General features: G+C 42.3%; 1 protein-coding gene across 3 annotated transcripts in view; it reads left to right on the plus strand.

The window, feature by feature from the left end:
- Positions 1-9,731, plus strand: part of LOC126412573 (tRNA modification GTPase GTPBP3, mitochondrial) — a 143,122-nt gene extending 133,391 nt beyond the window's left edge. For 2 of the 3 annotated variants that reach the window (XM_050082220.1, XM_050082218.1), the window contains exon 8: positions 9,168-9,731. In XM_050082220.1, coding sequence (XP_049938177.1) covers positions 9,168-9,399 — 232 coding nt within the window. In that variant the 3' untranslated portion in view covers positions 9,400-9,731. The remainder of the gene's footprint in view (positions 1-9,167) is intronic. The other variant, XM_050082219.1, reaches the window with a different exon arrangement.
- The last annotated feature ends 17,039 nt before the right edge of the window (positions 9,732-26,770 follow it).

Here is a 26,770-nt window from a genome sequence, read left to right on the forward strand (position 1 = left end):
CTCCAGGACAAGAGGGACCCACCTGTTGTGAGCACAAGTGGAGACATAAATTAAGGGAGGTGCATCAGAGACAGTAAGAGATTGAAGGTCTAGCTGTTTGTTATGTCAAGAGCATTTTTGCAGAAGAAATGTAAGTCTTGAGGCACAGGGTTAGGGTACCGGATGAGATTGGTCAAAGATCTTTTGCTCTCTCTGACATTCACCACACTGTCTTTGTCTCCCTTTCTCTTCATAACAAGTGGGTACCTTGTATCCAGTTGTCTAACAAACCTGTACCTCCTTTCTAACCTACCTCAAATTATCTCTGTTTTGTTTCTGTCCCAAGATGAATGCTTATGAAGAAAGACTGTATTTTCACTAAGGATTCAGTTCATATTCTGCAAGGTTGCTGATAACCATGTCATTGAGCACCCTGCAACCAATATTATCATCATTCATGTAGAAGAAAGTAACACTTCCAGTAGAAAGTAACACTTGGAAGTTGCTTCCTAGAAATAAGTACTGGCCAGTCATTCTGAACAGGTGTATACATGATGAACATTAATAAAAAAAAACAAACTGCAGAGACAGATTCCTGACTAGAAATGGAGGACAAAGGTCCAGTGGACAAGTGTCCGGAAATGCATCGTTGCTACGGTAGATGGCGCTGATGAATGAAAGTTCCTCTGACCATGGTGTCATGTGTTCCTTGTGTGTTGCAGGCTATGTGATTGTTGCAGTGTACAGTGAACAGCAGAATGGTCTGGTATTCATGTCAGGCACAAGCCAAAATGTTGTTTATGTACAGCCAAGCAGATGGAAATGGTTGAAAAGCAGCACAGTTGTACCAAGACAAGTACCCTCACAGACGCCAACCACATCACAGAACATTCCAAGCCCTTTTGGGGCATTGTGTGATCATGCTTCCTTCCAGACAGATGAATGTGCAGGGAGGTGGCGGACTGTGCGTACTCCAGATTTGGAAGACTGAATTCTACAGGATATTGTCTTGTGACAGCCAGAGCGAGAGCACCAGCAGCAGCGAGTACTGTTTGTATAAAGCGTTTATTTTGCATTTTGTTTACGACCTTCCACTAAGGAAGGGATTCTATTTGTGTTTATCTGCTCTGCATAGTAACTAACAGTTCTTGATAAAACTTTACGTAGTTTTCGTGTTAGATTTCTTAGTGTTTTCTTGATCGTTTAGAACAGAAAGCGCCCTAAAACCGTCTTTTGTTTGTTTCGCGGCCGTTAGCCACTAGTCACTTGAATCAGCAGTTGTCTTGTGACAGCCAGAGCGAGAGCACCAGCAGCAGCGAGTACTGTTTGTATAAAGCGTTTTTGTACTTATTTGCTGCGCTTAGCTTTTAAATAGTTTTTCTGGGAAAACCTAGCGTAGTTTTCGCGTCTCGTATTTCAGTGAGTGTTTCTTGATTATCAGAGTAGCTCATCAGAAGATTATCTTGGGAATTTGTCACCGTATAGAGTAGGGTAAACATAGTCATGTGTAGGGACTGCGGTTGTTGTGAGCGGACGCAAGGAGAATTGGCCACTCTTCGGGGGCAGGTGGAGGCTTTGTCTGTTAGGCTCATCGAGCTCGAGGCGCAGGCGTCGGCTCGTAGTGGCGTTGGGGCAACTGTGGTGAGACCTATGCCTACTTCGGTGGCCTTGGAATCACATGGAACCCCTGATGTCGCTGCGTCTTCCGGCAGTGAGCATCTTACCGGTCAGCCATCACTCCAGGGTGAATGGCGGACAGTGGTGGGCTCGCGCGTGCCTGGCCGAAAGGCGAAGGTGGGATCTGGCCGCGTGGCAGCTGCCTTACCCCTTTCCAACAGGTACGGGGTGCTTCCTAATGGTGATGACATCGTTTCCGAGCCACCACAGGATGCCTCGCCTGTTGGGCCAGTGGCCGATTCTCCGACAAGGTCCCGACAGTCACAGAGGGCGGGCCTATTAGTTATAGGGAGCTCCAACGTTAGGCAGGTTATGGAGCCCCTCAGGAAAATAGCGGGTAGGTCGGGGAAGAATGCCAGTGTGCACTCGGTGTGCTTGCCGGGGGGTCTCGTCCGTAATGTGGAGGAGGCCCTTCCGGCAGCTATTGAACGCACTGGGTGTGACCGGCTGCAGATCGTAGCACATGTCGGAACGAATGACGCCTGCCGCTTGGATTCTGAGGCCATCCTTGGTTCCTTCCGGCGGCTGGCTGATTTGGTGAAGACAACCAGCATCGCACGCGGAGTGCAAGCTGAGCTTAATATCTGCAGCATAGTGCCCAGAGTCGATCGCAGTCCTCTGGTTTGGAGCCGTGTGGAGGGTCTAAACCAGAGGCTCAGACGACTCTGCGACTATAATGGTTGCAAATTCATCGACCTCCGTTATTGGGTGGAGAACTGTAGGGCCCCCCTAGACAGGTCAGGCGTGCACTACACACCGGAAGCAGCTACTAGGGTAGCAGAGTACGTGTGGCGTGCACACGGGGGTTTTTTAGGTTAGAGGGACCCCCCCTTGGGCGAAACGATAAAATACCTGACGGCTTACCAGAGAGGACATTATCATCGTTGATAAAGAACGTCCGTCCTCAGAGACCAAAAACAGGAAAAGTTAACGTAATATTGGTAAACTGCAGGAGTATCCAGGGCAAGGTTCCTGAATTAGTATCTCTTATTGAAGGAAATAGTGCGCATATAGTATTAGGAACGGAAAGTTGGTTAAAACCGGAAGTGAACAGTAACGAAATCCTAGACACAGAATGGAATATATACCGCAAGGATAGGATAAACGCCAATGGTGGAGGAGTATTTATAGCAGTAAAGAATTCAATAATATCCAGTGAAGTTATTAGCGAATGCGAATGTGAAATAATCTGGGTTAAGTTAAGTATCAAAGGTGGGTCAGATATGATAATCGGATGCTTCTATAGACCACCTGCATCAGCAACCGTAGTAGTTGAGCGCCTCAGAGAGAACCTGCAGAACGTCGTGAAGAAGTTTCGTGATCATACTATTGTAATAGGGGGAGACTTCAATCTACCAGGTATGGAATGGGATAGTCACACAATCAGAACTGGAGCCAGGGACAGAGACTCTTGTGACATTATCCTGACTGCCTTGTCCGAGAATTACTTCGAGCAGATAGTTAGAGAACCAACTCGTGAAGCTAACGTTTTAGACCTCATAGCAACAAATAGACCGGAACTTTTCGACTCCGTGAATGTAGAAGAGGGTATCAGTGATCATAAGTCAGTGGTTGCATCAATGACTACAAGTGTAATAAGAAATGCCAAGAAAGGAAGGAAAATATATTTGCTTAACAAGAGTGATAGGGCACAAATCGCAGAATATCTGAGTGACCACCATCAAACGTTCATTTCTGAGGAAGAGGATGTGGAACAAAAATGGAAAAAATTCAGAAACATCGTCCAGTACGCCTTAGATAAGTTCGTACTGACTAAGGTCCAAAGCGAAGGGAAAGATCCACCGTGGTATAACAATCATGTACGAAAGGTACTACGGAAACAAAGAAAGCTTCATCATAGGTTTAAGAGTAGTCGAATCATAGCTGATAAGGAAAAGCTGAACGAAGCGAAAAAGAGCGTAAAGAGAGCAATGAGAGAAGCATTCAACGAATTCGAACATAAAACATTGGCAAACAATCTAAACAAGAACCCTAAAAAGTTTTGGTCATATGTAAAATCGGTAAGCGGATCTAAATCCCCTATTCAGTCACTCGTTGACCACGATGGCACCGAAACAGAGGACGACCGAAGAAAGGCAGAAATACTGAATTCAGTGTTCCGAAACTGTTTCACTGCGGAAAATCGTAACACGGTCCCTGACTTCAGCCGTCGCACGGACGCCAAAATGCCAAAATGGAAAATATTGAAATAAACGATATCGGAATTGAAAAACAACTGCTATCACTTAGTAGCGGAAAAGCATCCGGACCAGACGAGATACCCTTAAGATTCTACAGTGATTATGCTAAAGAACTTGCCCCCTTTCTATCAGCAATTTATCATAGATCGCTGGAAGAACGTAAAGTACCTAGCGACTGGAAGAAAGCGCAGGTCGTTCCCATTTTCAAGAAGGGTCATAAATCAGATGCGAATAATTATAGGCCTATTTCGCTTACGTCAATCTGTTGTAGAATAATGGAACATGTTTTGTGTTCTCGTATTATGACGTTCTTAGATAATACAAATCTCCTTCATCATAACCAACATGGATTCCGCAAACATAGATCATGTGAAACTCAGCTCGCCCTATTTGCCCAAGAAATTCACAGTGCCGTAGACACTGGCGAGCAGATTGATGCCGTATTCCTGGACTTCAGGAAGGCATTTGATACGGTTCTGCACTTACGTTTAGTGAAAAAAATACGAGCTTACGGAATATCGGACCAGGTTTGTGATTGGATTCAGGATTTCCTAGAAGAAAGAACACAACATGTCATTCTTAACGGTTCAAAATCTGCAGATGTAGAGGTAATTTCGGGAGTACCGCAGGGAAGCGTGATTGGACCTTTATTGTTTACAATATACATAAATGACTTAGTTGACAACATCGGTAGCTCCGTGAGGCTATTTGCAGATGACACGGTTGTCTACAAGAAAGTAGCAACATCAGAAGACTCGTACATACTCCAGGAGGACCTGCAGAGGATTAATGCATGGTGCGACAGCTGGCAGCTTTCCCTAAACGTAGATAAATGTAATATAATGTGCATACATAGGGGCAGAAATCCATTCCAGTACGATTATGCCATAGGTGGTAAATCATTGGAAGCGGTAACGACCGTAAAATACTTAGGAGTTACTATCCGGAGCGATCTGAAGTGGAATGATCACATAAAACAAATAGTGGGAAAAGCAGGCGCCAGGTTGAGATTCATAGGAAGAATTCTAAGAAAATGTGACTCATCGACGAAAGAAGTAGCTTACAAAACGCTTGTTCGTCCGATTCTTGAGTATTGCTCATCAGTATGGGACCCTTACCAGGTTGGATTAATAGAAGAGATAGACATGATCCAGCGAAAAGCAGCGCGATTCGTCATGGGGACATTTAGTCAGCGCGAGAGCGTTACGGAGATGCTGAACAAGCTCCAGTGGCGGACACTTCAAGAAAGGCGTTACGCAATACGGAGAGGTTTATTATCGAAATTACGAGAGAGCACATTCCGGGAAGAGATGGGCAACATATTACTACCGCCCACATATATCTCGTGTAATGATCACAATGAAAAGATCCGAGAAATTAGAGCAAATACGGAGACTTACAAGCAGTCGTTCTTCCCACGCACAATTCGTGAATGGAACAGGGAAGGGGGGATCAGATAGTGGTACAATAAGTACCCTCCGCCACACACCGTAAGGTGGCTCGCGGAATATAGATGTAGATGTAGATGAACCCTAGTACAAGCTCCAAGCAAATGGCCTTCCAACATGGTGTAAGCCAAGTATGATTATGTGTATCCTGCATGTCAACTGCTGCTATCCCTATCACCTGCAATGAGTGCAAGGATTATCAGCAGCAGATTTCCCTCTATGGAGAGGATTTTGTTGAAGGGTTTTGCACCAGACCATCACAATTATGGGATTTCTGTCATCAGTCCTCTTTGCCAACAAAGCAACCTTTACCAGAACTGGCATTGTCAATCTGCATAATCATCATCTGTTGCCTACAGACATGGTACGTGGTCATAAGAGCAGTCATTCATTAGTGCCATCTGCTGTGGCAACATTGCATTTCTGGACAGAAGTTCATATGACTTCTTTCCCTCCCTGTCCCTGCAGTTAGTCGTTTTTGATCATGTTCACCGTGTGTATACATTCTTATGTTCAGTTAAAATGGAAAATATTCTTTACTGCAGCATTTTTTTTTCATTATTATTCTTTTTATTTTGTTTTCAGTAAAATTATTAACATTCATTTGCAGGCCTATCTTTATGAACATTAAGCAGCTGATAAACACAGTTTTCCAGATTGTGAACATTGTGAGCATCTTCTGTTGACAGTTGCCTTCGTTGTTCACAATTGTGTACCACAGAGACAACTAACTAGTGTTACAAACAAACATCTATTCTTAAGTTGCTGGTGCAGCAACTGAGTTCAAGAGGGGCAAGTACCCACGTAGGAAGTCAAACGTGTGAATGTCAGTTTGGGCATCCTGTATTAGCAGTGAAAGCTTCTAACAAAATTAATGGACTTGGAAAGTGCCAGAGAATCCTTCAGTTTTTAATAATGGTTTCTTGTGCTTGTATCATCTGTTCTGGTAATACTGTAACTATGAGGGTTGGAACTTAAATAGTGGCAACTATTTATTCACAACCGATACAAAAGAGTTACATATTTGCACCTGTCCTTCAAAGTAGTCACCAGCACTGTGTAGAAGCCATTGCCAGTGATGTGGAAGGCATAGTATACCGTTAGCAGAGGCTGTTCTGTTGATAGTGTGAATGGAGCGGTCTACTGCCTGTTGAATCTCTTGAACAGTTCTGAAGCGAATTCCACGAAGTGGTTCCTTCATCCTCAGAATCAAATCAAAGTTACAAGGGCTTAAGACTGGGGAGTATGTTAGATGGTACAGTACTTCCCGGTCCCATCGAGCGAACAGAGCAGCCACAGCTTGCGCTGTATGCGCCTGCACATTGTCATGCAAAATGATGGGTGGGTTGCGCAGAAGGTGTCGCCGCTTCTTTCACAAAGCTGGTCACAGGTGATGCTCCAAAAACAAACAGTAATACTGTGGACTGACAGTCTGCCATGGAGGAACATAATGTGTTAGGATAAGACCATCACACTTGTACATGAGACTCACCATAACTTTATACCACTCCATTTGCACCATCAACAGAACAGGCTCTGCTAACGGTATGTTACGCCTTTCACATCACTGGCAAGGGGTCCTACACAACACTGGTGACCACCTTGAAGGACAGTAACAAGTGCAAACATGTAACTCTTTTGTATCAGTTGTGAATAAATAGTTACCACTGTTTAAGTTCCAACCCTCATATTAAGATACATGCAGATTTCATTCCAGGGCACCCTCATCCTAAAAGGTGAGAAACTGACCCTAATATCCAAAGAATCAGCTGTAATCAACAGCATTACAATGAAGAAAGCAATTTAAACCACAGAATTGAAGTCACAAAGAAAATATCCGCAGAACCATCTTATAAAATGTTCTGAGAGTGACCCCCTTTCCTCACAAAAAAGTCTGGAAGGAGATAAAAAGACTCAGCATTTGGACCTCCAGGTGTGCAAAATGCAGGAAAGAATGATCAGAAAAGCGCTTAATACACTTAAATATTCTATGGATTGCATTGTAGAATGTTAGTTCACATATGAGCAGTTGAATTAGACATAACTGCTGCGGCAGAAAGAGAGTGGCCTGTCGCCACCATGCCTGCAGTGTTTTCAGATCTTGTAGTAGTTGTTGGCCTGGCAGGTTAGCACAAGACTGACAAAACATACGGTATCAGTACATTTACCTTCGACCAGATCATGGGTCATCAGTATGACCTAGCACTTCATCACAGAGATCTTGCAGCCACCGTGTCATTGTTATATAATGAGCAACTTCCTGCCACCACCAGAGTCATCTGACATGGATAGGAATGTGCTCACGACAGGGTCACCATTTACCATTGGATTGATAGGCCATGCTGCAGCAAATAACTCACCAATTCAATGCTGGACAACAGTAATTGCACATTGCCATGCCATCTGGAACCATCTTCTTGCTATAGAGTAAAGAAGCTGCCACACCAAACAGGTACCTCTGGTCACTGCACATCTCCGTGTGCAAAGATTATGACGGGTGCAGCAACATTGCTACTGGATGCTCAAGACATGTAATAATGACACCTGTAAGAACGAGTTGGGAGAGATATTGGTTCACACGTACAGCAGGGTTTGAATACATAAAAAATCACATGAAGAGATGCATCCCACTTGCAGCTGGTAGATGTTTTTCATTTGCTGGACGTTAACATGATGCGAAATGGAGTCCTGACATCTCTCTCACTGGAAACTGACACAGAAACAACTTTCCTATCATGCGCATCCTTTTGTACTTCTGTAGTGCTCAAAGGAGAGACTCTTATCATGCATAAATTATGACAAAATGAGCCACTCTTCATCAATTTTTACATATCTCCAGTCACTATTCAGGGAACATTAGATTTCTGTTGTGTACATAAACACCCAAATGTCTGCTGATTCAGGCACCTATCATTCAGTAAGATGTGTTCCTTATTGTTAAATATTTTTAGCCTGCCAAATATTAAATACTGAATCACAGTAAATAGAATATTGCACAACAGACTACTTAACACACACTCAGCATAGTGCACATTAAGGGTTACAGTGCACCTGTGGTGTTGGCAGCTCTTGCATTACATGCTGATGTTGGCAGCTCATTGACAATAGCCAGTCAGGTTGTGGAATACAGTAGTCAGTGAGAATCACTGAATCTATTGATTTCTTTCAGCAGAAGATGCAAATTGATTACATTTATTTTCTGTATGGAGAGCACCACAATAAATTGTATTGATCTTTTTATTGTGGATTTTAAGATTGGTTACTGATATTCATATTTCTTTGGTGACTCAGTGGTCAAGCCTTGAAGCCTAGATTATGGTGGAATGTGACTAGTTGGTTGTGAATGGAAGAAAACTAAATGTGCTGACAGACTGACCTGTAGCATAGCCCATTGCCTTGGTTAGGTTGGAATGTTATAATTTGCTTGTGAATTGGCAGAGCCAGCAAATCTAAGCATGAAAATATCATTGCCATAATAGAGTTATGTATAGTATAGCTGAAGATATACATTTGTCAATGCAATACTCTGCTGCATGTCTTATTTCTGCTTTTGCCAAAAATTCTGAGGATGTGGTTAAATTCTATCCTAATCCAACCTAACAGAACCAAATACCAGCTAACTTTGTTTATGAATAAGCACTCTGATTGTCTACTGATAATCAACTCACAGAGTTCATCATATTAAGTTCCCACCAATTGTTCACAACATTGGTACCCAATACAACATTCACAGACAACATAAGTGCATTTTTATCCACTTTAAGAATTGCTGTCATAATATTAGCATTCCATCATATAACTGAATCTTTTAATTTCCTTATTTATAAGTAACAAATTATAATGATCCTCACCACATTTTCAGGTGTGGGAGCACAATAACCAATGTCAACCCAGCACTCACACAGGCTCGCCATCGACACCACCTTGTTGCCTGTGTCGATTGTTTGGACAGGTTTTTCCAGTGCACTGGTGACACGGTCTTGGCTGCCCACCAGCTGCGAAAGGCATTGAGACACATTGGTCATATCACAGGACATGTTAGCAGTGAACAAATTTTAGATGTAATTTTCAGAGATTTTTGTATTGGCAAGTAGCAATCAGATACATGTGATTGTCCAGTCAGTTCTCAGGTATTCCTAAGGTGAGACAGATATATAATTATCATTATTGTGAAGTGTTCTTGGATGAATAGGATGATTCTGTGTGCAATATTTGATCCCCAATTGCTTTCAGTATCGTAATTTCAGAAGTCCTGCAATCATTGGAAGACCTACTGGATGGCAGTTCATGTAGGAGAAGTCTCTTCCTAACCTAAGACTAAATGAAATATGCTTACAAATAAAAAATAATAGAGGCTATTTATTGAGTAGTGCCTGTGTTTAGTCACTCTCTCTTTGTATTTATTAAATGTTAATTCAGTGGTTTATTTGATTTTTTTTAAAAATATTTCTTATTGTCTGGCAAATGAGCCTCTGGTACTCTTACTTCTAAACCTGATATTATGTATGTGTTTAACTTGGATACTTTTTTTTAAATTTATATAGTAAGTAACAAAACAAGTCAGAAACAATCTTTATTATCAGTAATTAAAACTTCCGGGCTAAGAGGCCGTGGTCCAATAGTAGAAATACTTCTCCCTGACGTTTCATTGCCAGCTGCGGGCAACATCATCTGAGGTGAGTCTACGACTGGCTGCTAGGCCATGGAGGTTCTGTTTATATAGAGCACGTAGAGGGCACCACCAAACGTGTTTGGTGGTGCCCTCTACGCGCTCTATATAAACAGGATCTCCATGGCCTAGCAGCCAGTCGTAGACTCACCTCAGATGATGTTGCCCGCAGCTGGCAATGAAACGTCAGGGAGAAGTATTTCTGCTATTGGACCACGGCCTCTTAGCGCGGAAGTTTTAATTACTGAAGACGCCAGCTGTGAAAGCCTACACGCTATGAATCTTTATTATCTTCTTGCTCATTAATTGTTGTTACTGATGTTTGTCATTTTCAATAGTTAATGGATAAACAGGTACGGTGTACTAGTTTTGCCATTATCATGTGAGGGAGGAGTCAATAGTATTTTTGATCCTTGAGATATGTAGCAGTAGTATGAGAGTAAGGCAGTAATATCTTGATAATGTGTGTTGTGATATGGACCATACATAGCGTAACTGAAATCTTGTTAGTTCCTTTGTAATGTACATGAAGAATAATGCAAAGTTTTTTTCATCCAAGACCGTAACCTAATCTTTTTGAGATGTTTGTAAAGTCTGGCTACACATGCTGTAGTTGTGATTGTTTTATGGATGCCAAGATGTTGATAGTATTGAAAATAACAGTGTAAACTGAAATATACCCATCATGTGATCAGTAGTATTTTGCCAATGAAAACTTTTGTTAACATGAGTTACATTTGAAACTAGTAGAGACTTGCCTTCTATTTATTTGCTAGAGTGAAATCTGGCACAGAACACTTCAGGAACAATGCATGCTAGAGTAAGCAGTTCAATTGTGATCAAACTCATGCACTATCAGAGTTCTGGCGATATTGACCTGAGCCCAAAATGTAAACATGGAAAACCAGATCATTATCTAATCAGCACACATTTCATTGATCATATCAAGACTGACTCATACTGACACTCAGCCAGCTTATATGCAAGGGTCTGGCACTGTCTCATTAGAGGGGTGCCTGATGACAAACACCATCTGAGTAGTGGCACTGCAGCGGTTGACAGTAATGTTGCTGCATCACCTATTTTCCGTAGGGATGCCAGGTGGTTCCACTAGATCCCCTTCACCTCCCGCAGTGACCACCATGGGATTAAAATGTAGGTGGATCATGGTCTGGAGAATCTGCCACTGGGAGGAGCAGCAGATTGATGTCCTCGGAAGTCACTGCAGAATATTGGGGCAGTACGAGGCCCAAGGAAGTTGCATGAGTCGCCCCAGGTCCAGAGGGTCTGGTGGACATGTGGAAATGACCAGTTGCTAACCAGGATGGCAGAGGTGAGGTTGATTTTGGTGGTACCACAGAAGACTGTGGGCAGTGGCCATGGTACACATCACAGACCTGTGGCAGATGTAAATCATCCTGTGGATCCTAATTTTGGGGGAGGGGGGGGGGGGGGGGGGGGGCATCCAAACATCCAAACCCACACCAAGGCTGTGCACGCAGATGGAAGAAGCCTTGACACTGATACATGCCAGTGGTGGGCACAGCACATCCGAGTGGGTACTGTGCTGAGCTGCAGCTTTCAGTTGGGGTGGCACTGTAAGTCACTAGAAAACCATGGAGAGTATTAGGTGTACTGACGGACATTATTTCCCCCTTCTTGCATCAGTGTATCGTAGGTCTCTAGAAGAGCGTAGCATTCCAAAGGATTGGAAAACGGCACAGGTCATCCCAATTTTCAAGAAGGGACGTCGAACAGATGAGCAGAACTATAGACCTATATCTCTAACATCGATCAGTTGTAGTATTTTTGAACACGTATTATGTTCGAGTATAATGACTTTTCTGAAGACTAGAAATCTACTCTGTAGAAATCAGCATGGGTTTCAAAAAAGACGATCGTGTGGAACCCAGCTCACGCTATTCGTCCACGAGACTCAGAGGGCCATAGACACGGGTTCCCAGGTAGATCCGTGTTTCTTGACTTCCGAAAGTCGTTCGATACAGTTCCCCACAGTCGTTTAATGAACAAAATAAGAGCATATGGACTATCAGACTAATTGTGTGATTGGATTGAAGAGTTCCTAGATAACAGAACGCAGCATGTCATTCTCAATGGAGAGAAGTCTTCCGAAGTAAGAGTGATTTCAGGTGTGCCACAGGGGAGTGTCGTAGGACCGTTGCTATTCACAATATACATAAATGACCTTGTGGATAACATTGGAAGTTCACTGAGCCTTTTTGCGGATGATGCTGTATTATATCAAGAGGTTGTAACAGTGGAAAATTGTACTGAAATGCAGGAGGATCTGCAAAGAATCGACACATGGTGCAGGGAATGGCAATTGAATCTCAATGCAGGCAAGTGTAATGTGCTGCGAATACATAAAAAGAAAGATCCTTTATAATTTAGCTACAATATAGCAGGTCAGCAACTGGGAGCAGTTAATTCCATAAATTATCTGGGAGTAGGCATTAGGAGTGATTTAAAATGGAATGATCATATAAAGTTGATCGTCGGTAAAGCAGATGCCAGACTGAGATTCATTGGAAGAATCCTAAGGAAATGCAATCCGAAAACAAAGGAAGTAGGTTACAGTACACTTGTTCGACCACTGCTTGAATATTGCTCACCAGTGTGGGATCCGTACCAGGTGGGGCTGATACAGGAGATAGAGCAGATCCAATGGAGAGCACCGCGCTTCATTACAGGATCATTTAGTAATTGCAAAAGTATTATGATGATGATAGGTAAACTCTAGTGGAAGACTCTGCAGGAGAGACACTCAGTAGCTCGGTACGGGCTTTTGTTGAAGTTTCGAGAACATACCTTCATTGAGGAGTCAAGCAGTATATTGCTCCCTCTACATATATCTCGCAAAGAGACCATGAGGATAAAATCAGAGAGATTAGAACCCACACAGAGGCATACCAACAATCCTTCTTTCCACAAACAATACGAGACTGGAATAGAAGGTAGAACCGATAGAGGTACTCAAAGTACCCTCCGCCACACACCGTCAGGAGTATGGATGCAGATGTAGATGTAGATGTAGATGTATTTCCTAGCAGGTACTAGTGGCAACATAATGTTCTCTTGTTGGAGTCCATTGGCAAAGAGGTAGAACCCCAAATATTTCAAGGATGATTGCATGAAAGAACATTATCGTCCTTTGCTGCGAGCCTTTGGAACAAGAGTCCGAGGTTGTGGAGATGGTTCTCTCAAGGTGCACCTGTAACCAGGATATCACCAAGGTATGCAGCATAGTTTGGAATACCCTGAAGGATTTAATTCATAATATGCTGGAATATGGCAGGAGATGAAGAAATTTCAAAAGGTTACCAATTATAACGATAGAGGCCATATAGCGTACTGAGCACCAGGTAAGGTTGTCGTACATCCACGGCAATTTAAAATTATGCCTCTGCATAGCCAGTTTCATTGAACAAGTTGCTGTGCCCTAATTCTGCAAAGAGTTCATTCTTGGTCAGTAGGAGATGAGTCTTCACTTCAGCTTCTGTGTTTACCATTACCTTAAAATCAGCTCGAGGTACTAATTGTGTACTGTTTCCAGTAGAGTGGTCCATTGACTATAGGAAATAGACATTAACACATCTTCTTTAATGAGTCTGTCCAGTTTTTTTAAGTGTGCTTTAGAGATGGGGGCACTAGGTGTCCTTTGAAAAAACATGGGGCAGTTATTGCCTTAAAAGTGAAGTCAGGTTTGAGATAATTTGCTTTCCCTAATGCAGGTGAGAAGGTTTGATCATGTATATTATAGTGAGTCTTTATGGCAGTGCAAGGACCTTCACAATGCATGGTGTGTACTGTTTCTTGAACCATAAATCTGAAAGAGTATATACCAGAGAGATAATCCACTTTGCAGTCAGTTACCACAAAAAAATTTGCTGGACAAATGACAGAGTTGTGAGTGAGTAACACTGGAAATTTCTCTAACAAAAGAACATGATAGTATCATTAGGCCCAAAGTTTGTTTAAGCTGACAGCAAGGGCAGCAACGACAAACTTAAGTAAGTGGGTTGCTTTAGCAAGTACACTGAAGCATCAGTCTCCAGAAGTAACTTCACAGGTTGTTTCCTTATAAATGCATACAAATACATTTGCAGTTCCATAGATTTATCACTTGTTTGATTAACTTACACATATTGTAGCATATTTACATGAGAGCTGCTTTAACATAGCTCCTGAATCGTCCCTTCTTGTCTCATCTGTGACGTGTTGTGCACCAATTAAAGAACACATGGCCTACACAGTGAGGAAAGCAATGTTTACAGCTGGACCACAGTGCTGGCACTGACATGTCCTGTCATTGCTGGTTTAACTGTACATAAGGTTGTGTGGACTGTGGTGCATGTGAGGCCGATGCTGGAGGTGGTATGACACCTCACACTACCAGTGCCAAAGAGCTGACTGCCGTGACGTCATCTTCTATCAGGAACAAATTCTGGGGTGTATGGGCAGTTTTATATACATGAGCTGTTCACATTATTGCCCACATTGAAGGTCTGATTTCCACAATGTGTGGTTTCTCACTTCCAAATCAGGAATAAGACATACTGCAATGTCCATGATTAGGGAATGAATGTTAGTCTGCTCACACAAACATTTGAAATTGCAAGTTCTATTTAATCCCCGTAGATTGGGAGCCCAGACTGCATAAGACTGAATTAGACCCTTTTTCCACTAGCAAAATTCTAAGGTGGCTGCAGAAACATGTTTATTCATCAACAAATATTGTTACATTCGTTAATGGCTCATTCAGAATGATAATCTGCACCTCCTTTTTGCTCAATAAAACATAAGCATGAATCCACATATAATCCTTTTTTCTGAACCAAATAGTGTTTGAATTCATCCTTTCCAACTATTCCACTCTTGAACACTTCCTCTGTGACAATCATATATATTTTCTGATGCATAAGGCATTTTTTGATCCTACCATCGAAACATTCTGGGATGATTTGCAGCACACCAACTCTCATCAGTGTAATAAATAATCCACCCAGTGTTGTGCAAGTGTCTTATTTCCTGCAAGAACTTGTATCTTTTTCCTGCCAACTGCTTATTTTCCATCAGCACCAGCACAGGTTTTTTGTTGAACTTTTTGTATCTGAAGCCCAGTTTTCGAATACCATGCCAAAGGGCTGTTTCAATCATTTCAGGAAAACCGTTCACATCAATCTTCAAATTTTCCAACATGGCTGCCACTGTTGGAAACTGCTTTTAAACATAGTAATCGTGGATTTTTATCTCTTGCAGCTTTGTGTAAACTCGATCAGTACAAACTTCTGTCACCAGCCAGAACTGTTTCTTGGTGATACAAGACATAAAGTTTCTGTGTATTTTCCTAAAATTCACTTCACTGTGTTTTCACTAATACTGAGACATTCGGAAGTTCTTTTTACTAACTGTGATACAGAACTGCTCGCACCCTGTTCTTTTTCAGTATCAAAGTAAGCACTGATCACCATAGACTTTTCACGACTCCGTAAATGGTTCACACAAGTACACAGAAACTAACTATGTTACAAGCACTGTCTCACATGACTACACAACAACAAATGTGAGCACAATTGATTACTATCTGACAGGAAGCCTCAATGTAAATACACCAACAATGGACAACTGGAGGTAATATTCAGAGACCCGGTAACGTAGCACCACGTCCATGAGGCACATAGGAATGCAAACACAGATAAATTAAAGAGGTAATATTAATGCTTTATGCTGATTTAATTGCTAAAAAACATAACAGCTATGAAAGGCAATAACAGAGCTTGCATCTACACTTTTCATCTTGTTAACATGTATCACCAAGAGGAGAATTGCAGCAATCTGCACCCACCATTATTAGGACAAAATGAATAATTGGAAAGCAACTACACTTGTTGTATCTTTAAACTGTGCAAAGGAAATTTTTCTCTTAATCCGGTCTGACTTCTAATGTGAAAAATGCTCGAAAAACGCACACCTTGTCTTAAATATTAATGTGTACGCCACCCGGTTTTCAACTAGCCAAATAAAAGTAGACATTTCCATGATTCCATGCTGTGATCAGAATATCAGCTCAAAGTCAGGGAACAGTAATTTTGAAATGAATAATAAACAACCCAAAACACAGTTATGAATCTTTTCTCTAACAGCCTTAGACCTGCAGAAGTAAAATCCCTTTCCAAAGACCTTACATGTTGCCCCACTCCCAAATTCAATCACGCTGGACTTGAAGACTTTCTCTCCTTCTGCTGGTCCCTCCCATGGAAACACATTTTCACCACCAACCCTACCAATTAGATTCAACCCAAAACCATCAGTGAACCCTACCTGACTCAGTTCACTCCTCTATCCAACTGTGATCCCCCCCCCCACAGCCCCAAATCACCCTATTAACTATCCAGAATTTCTTAACCTCGAACCTTGCCTCACTGTCATTTCCCTAAATCCCTCAAAATGCAGGCTAACCACAGAAAGAACCACAGTCCATCACTTAAAAACTGATCCTGACCTTAGAATCCTAAAAGGCTCCACCACTGTAGTTTTGAGTCACAAGGATTACTGGACAAAAGGACTCCACCAGCTGTCAGATTCATTCACATATGAGCCTTGTCACAGTGACCCCATACCAGAAATCCGACATGATCTCCACTCTCTCCTCAAATCCTTAGGTCCGTCCCAAAACCTCTCCCCAGAGTCTATTTCTGTCCTCGCCCCTACCACTCCCTGCTCTCCTACTTTCTACATGCTTCGTAAAGTCCTTAAACTCAATCACTCAGAACTCCCCATAGTTGCTGGTTGCTGTGTGCCCACTGAGAGAATATCTGATCTTGTAAACCAACACCTTCAGCCTATTCCTGCAACCTGCTCTTCTATATAAGAGACACCAACCATTTACTCCACAGACTCTCCACAGTTCCTTTTCCTTTACCACACAGTTCCTTTTCCTTTACCACACGGTGCCCTGCTCCTCACTACTGATGCCACCTCCCTTTACACTGGTGTCCCTAATGTCCAGGGCCTTTCTGCTGTTGGACACTACCTTTCTCAATGCCCAGTGGATTCCAAACATACAACCTCCTTCCTGGTCACAATGACCAACTGTATCCTCACTCGCAGTTACTTCACCTTTGAAAGCATCACCTACAAACAAATTGATGTTATGGCTGTGGACATCCTGGCACCATTCTGCACCAACCTATTCATGGTTCATGTAGAGGAATCATTCCTAACCACCCAGAATCCCAAACCCCTCATGTGGTTCAGATCCATTGATGACATCTTCATATTTTGAATCAAGGGTGAGGACATCCTATTCACATTGCTCCAGAACCTCAACACCTGCTCCCCCATTTGCTTCACCCAGCTTTCCTTGACCCAACAAACCATCTTCAGTGATGTTGACATCCACCTTAAAGATGGCTACGTCAGTACCTCTGTCCATATCAAACCTTCCAACCACCAGCAATACCTGCACTTCGACAGCTGTCACCCATTCCATACCAAGAAGTCCCTTCCATACAGCCTATCCACCCATTGCTGCCGTAACAATAGTGATGAGCAGTCCCTGTCAAAATATACCAAGGGTCTCACTGAGGCCTTCACAGACCAAAATTACGCTTCCAAGCTAGTAGAGAAACAGATCTTCTGTGCCTTATCACACAAGTCACTACCACCTCCAAAAGTCTCACCATCTGGCCACAAAGGAGCGTTTCCCTCATGACTCAGTACCGCACAAGACTGGAGCAACTGAATCACATACTTCTCCAGGGTTTTGACTATCTCTCATTGTGCCCCAAAATGAGGGAAGTCGTACCCACTATCCTTTCCACCCCTCCCACCATATTCTGCCGCCCACCAAACCCACACAGTATTTTCATCCATCTCACACCCTCTGCTCCCAAACCCTTGCCTCATAGCTCATATCCCTGTAATAAACCTAGATGCCAGACCTGTCCCTTACATCCCACCACCACCACCACCACCACCACCACCTACTTAAGTCTTGTCACAAGCATCGCCTGTCCCATCAAAGGGACAGCAGTCATGTTATGTACAGGTTAAGCCACAACTGCTGTGATGCGTTCTACATGGGCACGACAACCAACAAGTTTCAACCAACAAGTTGCCTGCCCACATGGTTCGCCACTGACAAACTGTGTTCAAGAAACAGCTGGACACTCAGTTGATGAGCACACTACCCAAACAACATTCTTTGATTCAGTGACTGATTCACAGCCTGCATCATCTGGACTCTTCCCACCAACACCAGCTTTTCTGAAGTGTGCAGGTGGGAACCCTTCCTGCAATATATCCTATGTTCCCGTAACCACGCCCTCCTGCCTCAACCTTCAGCCACTTATCTGTTTCCCTGCTTCCACTCCAAGACCACACAGCTTTCTCTTCCACCAACACAGCCACAGTCTTTTTACTTCTCTCCTTTGCTGCTCCCTCCCCTGCATTCCATCTAACCTCCTGTCTGCACTTAGCTGCCCTACCCTCTCCCCATGATGGTCCTATATGCTCCCACAAGTAGCTATCCTTCCACTACTCACCCCAGTCTCCTCCTTATCCCCACCACACAGATTTCTTCTCCCATCATGCGCTGTTGCTTGCAGTGTGAACTATGCGGCCACAGACAGCAACCATGTGTGTGTGAGGTTTGTTTTTGTGAATAAGTGTGTGTGTGTGTGTGTGTGTGTGTGTGTGTGTGTGTGTGTGTGTGTGTGGGCGCGCGCGCGCGCGCGCGCGCGCTTTGTCTATTTCTGAAGAAGGCTTTTTAGCCAAAGCCTTACTTGTTTAGCAGTATTTTTGTTGTGCCTGTTTGTGACTCAACACCTCCCCTATATGGTGAGTAGCAATCTATCCTTTCCATAATATTATTGTACCACATTTGTTGGTTTTTGTATTTATAATTGTGTGGTACAAAAATGTATAGTTTAAATGGTACACTACATTTAAGATTTCACCAAAACACATCACTTTCAGTATGGTTTGTTACACTAAAGTATCAGATAGTGGAATGTTAGTGGAAAAATGTTACTGCCCACTGGATGATTGCCTGACATGAACACGACCTTTTGTCTTCCCATGTCAAAAATTTGAAAGCAATAAAATGTAATTTGCAGTCATCACTTTGGTAAATGGTGTTAAAACCATAAACACAGTAGGATAAATAGGTAGTTACAGCAAAGGAATTGCTTCCTATTACTGATTAAAGCACATTTTGCTTACCTTAGATCATTTGTTTATAGGCAAAATCAGGTTGTTTCCTCTTCTACACTGCTAAATAGTCTATGACTATTTCATTAAAGTTTGGATGGTTCAGTAGTTCCTTTATAACCCATAGTCTAAATTTTGCCGTTTTCAGAATTGTAGTATACTGAAGTTATTCACAAGAAAATAAAACACACAAGAACTCAGGCACAGCACATTCACAAAAAGAAACTTGCTAACAATGCCAAAAGGACGTTTTTTGTATGTATTTTTTCTGTTCATTTGTGAAAGTCTCTCTAGGTGGTGACATGTTACTGTGTTCTTTTGTACTCTAGTGAGACACTTACAGACTTTTTGCTGCAGTGGATTAACATCAATGCCAGAAAGAAACAAAAAGCTATCTAAAACACTAGCAAAACAGTATGTGTGAGAGAGGAGAGAGAGAGAGAGAGAGAGAACTTGACAGAGAATACAAGTACTATGGCTGCAATTCAGTGATCAACACCTTTTTTATGTGGCTATCTATACAACACACCTTTTATACAGTGAGTAGCTCTATTTCATTATTGCACATCTTGTCCAATTAATTTGCAGAAAGGAGGTTGTGAAGCCATCATGTAATTTTTTATGTTTGTTAGCTAGCACAGGTCACATTTATCTACAAGAAAGGCAGTAGAAGTGACACACAAAACTACCATCCAGTATCTTTCACATTGATTTGTTGTAGAATTTTAGAACATATTCTGAGCTCAAACATAATGAGGTATCTTGAACAGAATGACTTCATCATGTCAACCAGCATTGATTCTGAAAACATCAATCATGTGAAAAGCAACTTACACTTTTCTCACATGACATACTGAAAGCTTTGAATCAAGGCAGTCAGGTAGATGCAGTATTTCTTGATTTCCAAAAAGTGTTAGACTCAATGCCACAAATACACCTATTGTCAAAAGTACAATCATATGGGGTATCAAGTGAAATTTGTGACTGGACTGAGGACTTTTTCTTAGGGGGGACACAGCATCTTATCTTGGATGGAGAGTCATCATCAGATGTAGAAGTAAATTCAAGTGCGCTCTACGGAAGTGTGCTGGGACCCTTACTGTTCATGTTGTATATTAATGACCTTGTGGACAGTAATAATAGTAACCTTAGACTTTTTGCAGATGACACAGAGAAGGCAGCACAAATATTCAGTCAGATCTTGATAAGATTTCAAAATAGTACAAAGATTGGCAAGTAGCTTTAAATCATCAGAAATGTTAAATAGTGCACTTCACAAAATGAAAAAATGTAGACTGCTGTGACTATAGTATCAATGAGATGCCTGGGAGTACACTTTGCAGGGATATGAAATGGAATGACCATGTAAGCTCAGTTGCGGCTAAAGCAGGTGTTAGACTTCAGTTTATTGGTTCCATACTGGGGAAGTGCAATCAGTCTACAAAAGAGATTGCTTACAAATCACTTGTGCAACCAGTTCTAGAATATTGCCCAAGTGTGTGAGACGTGTACCAAATAGGACTAACAGGGAATATTGAACATGTATGGAGAAGATGAGCATGAATGGTCAAAGGTTTGTCGGATTTGTGGTAGAGAGCCACAGAGATGCTGATGTAACTGAACTGGAAAACTCTTGAAGATAGACGTAAACTGTTCTGAGGAATTCTATTAACCAAGTTTCAAGAACCGGCTTTAAATGATAACTTTAGGTGTAGAGTCTTGTACCGCAAGGAAGCAAGAGAGAGGATGTTGTTATGGGTGGCCAGTATCCTATTTCTGCAACATAAATGCACACATGGATTAATACGGTTCTTTATTTACGTGGACAGGATACTTAAGTTGAATAGAGTCCATGTGTTGTGGTACAAGCTCATCAGTAATTGTACTCTTGTGAAAAATATCGGTAATCTTACTATTACAAACTTTAGTCTCACTGCTAGTCCCACTGTGGTCACTGATCTGATCGCTATGTACTGTCGTAACTTGTGACGTAAACTGAGCCCACTGTAATTGAATTGACAGACGCCAAACTGGAGTAGTGAGGTTCTCCGGTCAGCGGCGATGGCCTAAATACTTAATGTCAAGAGGGCAGTGGCGGCGTGTTGCTTGTTGGCGTGTCTCTGGCCTCTCTCATGACAGGCACACTTGATCCAGTACCTACTATCGGTTGATCTTTGCCGACTGGTGTGCTGGCAACAGCTTATGCCAGCACACTAGGAATATACTACAACCCCCTACTTATCTCTCTCCCACATAGGGATCGTGAGGTTGAGATTAGATTAATTACAGCATGCACAGAGGCATTCAAACCATTATTCTTCCAAAGCTCCATATGTGAATGGAGCATGGTACAATGTGACATACCCTCTGCCATGTACCTCACGGTCATTTGCAGACTATACATGTAAATGTAGTGTATAACTACAGTTTCACTAGTTTTAATGATCCTGGATTTAATTGATAGAGGGTGCATCCACAATGGTTCCAAATCATCATTAACCAGTACTAGGCTTGTTGTTGTTGTTGTTGTTGTTGTTGCGGTCTTCAGTCCTGAGACTGGTTTGATGCGGCTCTCCATGCTACTCTATCCTGTGCAAGCTTCTTCATCTCCCAGTACCTACTGCAGCCTACATCCTTCTGAATCGGCTTAGTGTACTCATCTCTTGGTCTCCCTCTACGATTTTTACCCTCCACGCTGCCCTTCAGTACTAAATTGATGATCCCTTGATGCCTCAGAACATGTCCTACCAACCGATCCCTTCTTCTAGTCAAGTTGTGCCACAAACTCCTCTTCTCCCCAATTCTATTCAATACCTCCTCATTAGTTATGTGATCTACCCATCTAATATTCAGCATTCTTCTGTAGCACCACATTTCAAAACCTTCTATTCTCTTTTTGTCTAAACTATTTATCGTCCACGTTTCACTTCAATACATGGCTACACTCCATACAAATACTTTCAGAAACGACTTCCTAACACTTAAATCAATATTCGATGTTAACAAATTTCTCTTCTTCAGAAACTCTTTCCGTGCCATTGCCAGTCTACATTTTATATCCTCTCCACTTCAACCATCATCAGTTATTTTGCTCCCCAAATAGCAAAACTCCTTTACTACTTTAAGTGTCTCATTTCCTAATCTAATTCCCTCAGCATCACCTGACTTAATTTGACTACATTCCATTATCCTCGTTTTGCTTTCGTTGATGTTCATCTTATACCCTCCTTTCAAGACACTGTCCATTCCGTTCAACTGCTCTTCCAAGTCCTTTGCTGTTTCTGACAGAATTACAATGTCATCAGCGAACCTCAAAGTTTTTATTTCTTCTCCATGGATTTTAATACCTACTCCGAACTTTTCTTTTGTTTTCTTTACTGCTTGCTCAATATACAGATTGAATAGCATCGGTGAGAGGCTACAACCCTGTCTCACTCCCTTCCCAACCACTGCTTCTCTTTCATGTCCCTCAACTCTTATAACTACCATCTGGTTTCTGTATAAATTGTAAATAGCCTTTCGCTCTCCGTATTTTACCCCTGCTACCTTCAGAATTTGAAAGAGAGTATTCCAGTCAACATTGTCAAAAGCTTTCTCTAAGTCTACAAATGCTAGAAATTTAGGTTTGTCTTTCCTTAATCTTTCTTCTAAGATGAGCTGTAGGGTCAGTATTTCCTCACATGTTCCAACATTTCTACGGAGTCCAAACTGATCTTCCCCGAGGTCGGCTTCTACCAGTTTTTCCATTCGTCTGTAAAGAATTCACGTTAGTATTTTGCAGCTGTGACTTATTAAACTGATAGTTCAGTAATTTTCACATCTGTCAACACCTGATTTCTTTGGGATTGGAATTATTATATTCTTCTTGAAGTCTGAGGGAATTTCGCCTGTACTAGTCTTGTACAAGAAAAATGCCCCTTTCTAACTTTCCCCTGCCTCCTATGAGAGAGCTTTAGGGCAGAGCTATCTTGTGAGCTGCCTGCATGTCACATTGCAGGTTCACTGATTCAGTGATATAAACTCCATTGCGAGTGTCCAGCACTTTCATTCATGGGGCTGAAATTTATGTGACTGAGTACTTTCTATGATGGCCTATCAGACTGTGTGCATAACGTTGTTTCTTTTTACTGTATTCCTGAGGCTAGTAGAATGAATAGGTGCCTTGCTGTCAGCATGGCCAGGAATTATATTTGCTCTCATTTTAATGACCTTATAATTTTTATGTCTCAAAAAGAAAACTTCTTGGGAAAACTATAAAATTGTGACAGAATTGGTAGCCAATACTTACAGGTCAGTTTCTCTGATTCTGCATCTGAGTGATGTGCCCTTCCTTTTTAAACTAGCCACCCACTGAGTCTCCTCTGAGGAAGGCATTATAACTTCCATAAGCTAGTATAGTTTATGTAGTTTTATATGTGTGTATTGGCCATACTGACATTTCTACTGTAGGTAATTGCTGCAAAGCTGTGTTGTCTCATAATGTTAAAATTTTTTGCATTTCTTCTTTTTTAATTTTAGTGCTGAATCCTAAAATTTTGTTTGATCTATTCTATGTAATAATGGCATAAAATTAAAAAATAATTTTCTTGTAGAGAGAGGGAGGGGGAGAGGGAGAGAGCGAGAGTGAGAGAGAGAGAGGGAGGGAGGGGGGGGGGGAGGGGGGGGGGGGGAGGGAGAGAGCATTCTAATGTTTTTTGGAAGTTTGAATTTTTTCCAAATTTTGTTTTTTATGTGCTTGTTCAGCACATCTTTATTTCATTGAGTGGCTGTATTTTATCATTTCATGGTAGTTGTAGGAAATAGGGATTAGAAAGCAGCTAGGGTGATATGCAGATCTGTTGGTACTCAAAAAGTTTAGTGTTCTCTTATAGTGCAAGACATTTGAAATTCTATTATAGGATACAGAATTTACAGTCGTTAGCAATTGAGTTCACTATGTTGCAGTATTATTGTATCATTACACACACACACACACACACACACACACACACACACACATCAAATCTGTATTGGGTGACATGAAATTCACAGATAAATTTTGGAGGTTGTTGGCAGATATTTTCTGAGTATTTTGGGATCAGGGTCCTGCAGTCTCCAGTAGCTTGTTATGTAGTAATTGCATTTAGTTTGAGAATAGTGGATTGATCATTATGACCCTGTTCCATGGCCAGCCATCTCTGTCACCAGGCATGACATCAGCGCACATGTGAAAAGTTTAGTTAATGAGACTCTTGTCAATATTGCCAGGGACCTGGTTCCTAGGATTAACAGAGCCATGGAATTAGTATGCTAAACATCTAGGATTCTTGAGGTGTAAGACAGTTGATGGTGAATCACTGTACACTATGCCAGATCATGCTGGTCAACATTTTGAACAATACATGTAAGGGAACAGTTCTGCTTTTGTTACACATTGTACAGTACACTGACAGCATTTATTGAATATACTGTGATGTAAGTGCATATTGTGTGTCTGAGGATTGTTACATTACTCTTTGTTACATATTGCAGTCTGAATATCACTGTCTAATTGCCACACCTACTGGACACTGCATTGGCACAGCACATGGAAAGTCTCTTTCATACAACTCATTGACACATGAAGGGGAAAGCATCCTTTGTAGCTTGGTGGCACACATATATGCCTTCCTGTTGTCACATAAAGAATCCAGAGACAGTGCCCTATCGTAGACTGGAAAATGGAATAGTGCATGCCAAACAAATGTGGACAAAGTTACAACAGCCCTAACCAGATATAATTGTGGGGAGGTATTGTTGTGTCTCAGACATGGGTTTCACTTAAGAGTTGAATGACGAGATTCCAACCTGTCAATCAATGAGATAGGGAGGCTTTAGTCTCAGAGATCCATGAGATAATATTGGCAGGTGAGGAGGTTCAAATGGTTCAAATGGCTGTGAGCACTATGGGACTTAACTTCTGAGGTCATCAGTCCCCTAGAACTTAGAACTACTTAAACCTAACTAACCTAAGGACATCACACACATCGATGTCCGAGGCAGGATTCGAACCTGTGACCGTAGCGGTCATGCGGTTCCAGACTGTAGCGCCTAGAACCACTCGGCCACTCTGGCTGGCAGGTGAGGAGGCCGACAAGGAAGGACTTGCCATTGGTGGGGAGGCTTGCATGCCTCACCGATACAGATAGCCGTACCATAGGTGCAACCACAACAGAGGAGTATCTGTTGAGAGGCCAGACAAATGTGTGGTTCCTGAAGAGGGGCAGCAGCCTTTTCAGTAGTTACAGGGGCAACAGTCTGGATGATTGACTGATCTGGCCGTGTAACACTAACCAAAACGGCCTTGCTGTGCTGGTACTGCGAACAGCTGAAAGCAAGAGGAAACTACAGCCATAATTTTTCCCGAGGGCATGCAGCTTTACTGTATGGTTAAATGATGATGGCGTCCTCTTGGGTAAAATATTCCGGAGGTAAAATAGTTCCCCATTTGGATCTCCGGGCGGGGACTACTCAGGAGGATGTTGTTATCAGGAGAAAGAAAACGCGTTCTACGGGTCAGAGCGTGGAATGTCAGATCCCTTAATCGGGCAGGTAGGTTAGAAAATTTAAAAAGAGAAATGGATAGGTTAAAGTTAGATATAGTGGGAATTAGTGAAGTTCGGTGGCCGGATGAACAAGACTTCTGGTCAGGTGAATACAGGGTTATAAATACAAAATCAAATAGGGGTAATGTAGGAGTAGGTTTAATAATGAATAAAAAAAGTAGGAATGTGGGTAAGCTTCTACAAACAGCATAGTGAACGCATTATTGTGGCCAAAATATATATGAAGCCCATGCCTACCACAGTAGTACAAGTTTTGTGTTGGCAGAAGCCAACACCGTGTTACAAGAGCAGGCTGAAATGCATGCATCTTAGCTCACGCAGGCTGGCGTGAGGAGGGAAGAACTTTACTGACATGAGGTCTGGAACATGACAAGGAATGAGAATTCAGAAAGCGGACATAATTAGTTTGATAATTAACTTTAATCCATTAATGATGAACGTCGCTCTTGACGGCACATGATTCACAATATTATCTGTTCAGAACACATTATTGAAGATACTGAGTATAGTAAATGAATATGGTGCCTTGCTAGGTCGTAGCAAATGACGTAGATGAAGGCTATGCTAAACTGTCATCTCTGCAAATGAGAGCGTATGGAGAAAGTGAACCATCACTAGCAAAGTCGGCTGTACAACTGGGGCAAGTGCTAGGGAGTCTCTCTAGACTAGACCTGCCATGTGGCAGCGCTTGGTCTGTAATCACTGATAGTGGCGACACGCAGGTCCAACGTATACTAACGGACCACGGCCAATTTAAAGGCTACCACCTAGCAAGTGTGGTGTCTGGCAGTGACACCACATTCCTCCCCCCGCAAATTGGCATACGGTTGTGGTATAAGGCCTCCGTCCGCCGTGGGGAGGACCCCATATTGACGTATGCGACGAGGTGGGGAGCCTTAACAACAGGCGAGACTGTGCCACACACACACCCTGCCATTCGGACTGCGGGGAGCTAGGGAATGCCTGAAAACCTACTCC

Source organism: Schistocerca serialis, chromosome 7 (assembly GCF_023864345.2).
Source record: "Schistocerca serialis cubense isolate TAMUIC-IGC-003099 chromosome 7, iqSchSeri2.2, whole genome shotgun sequence".
NCBI lineage: Eukaryota > Metazoa > Arthropoda > Insecta > Orthoptera > Acrididae > Schistocerca > Schistocerca serialis.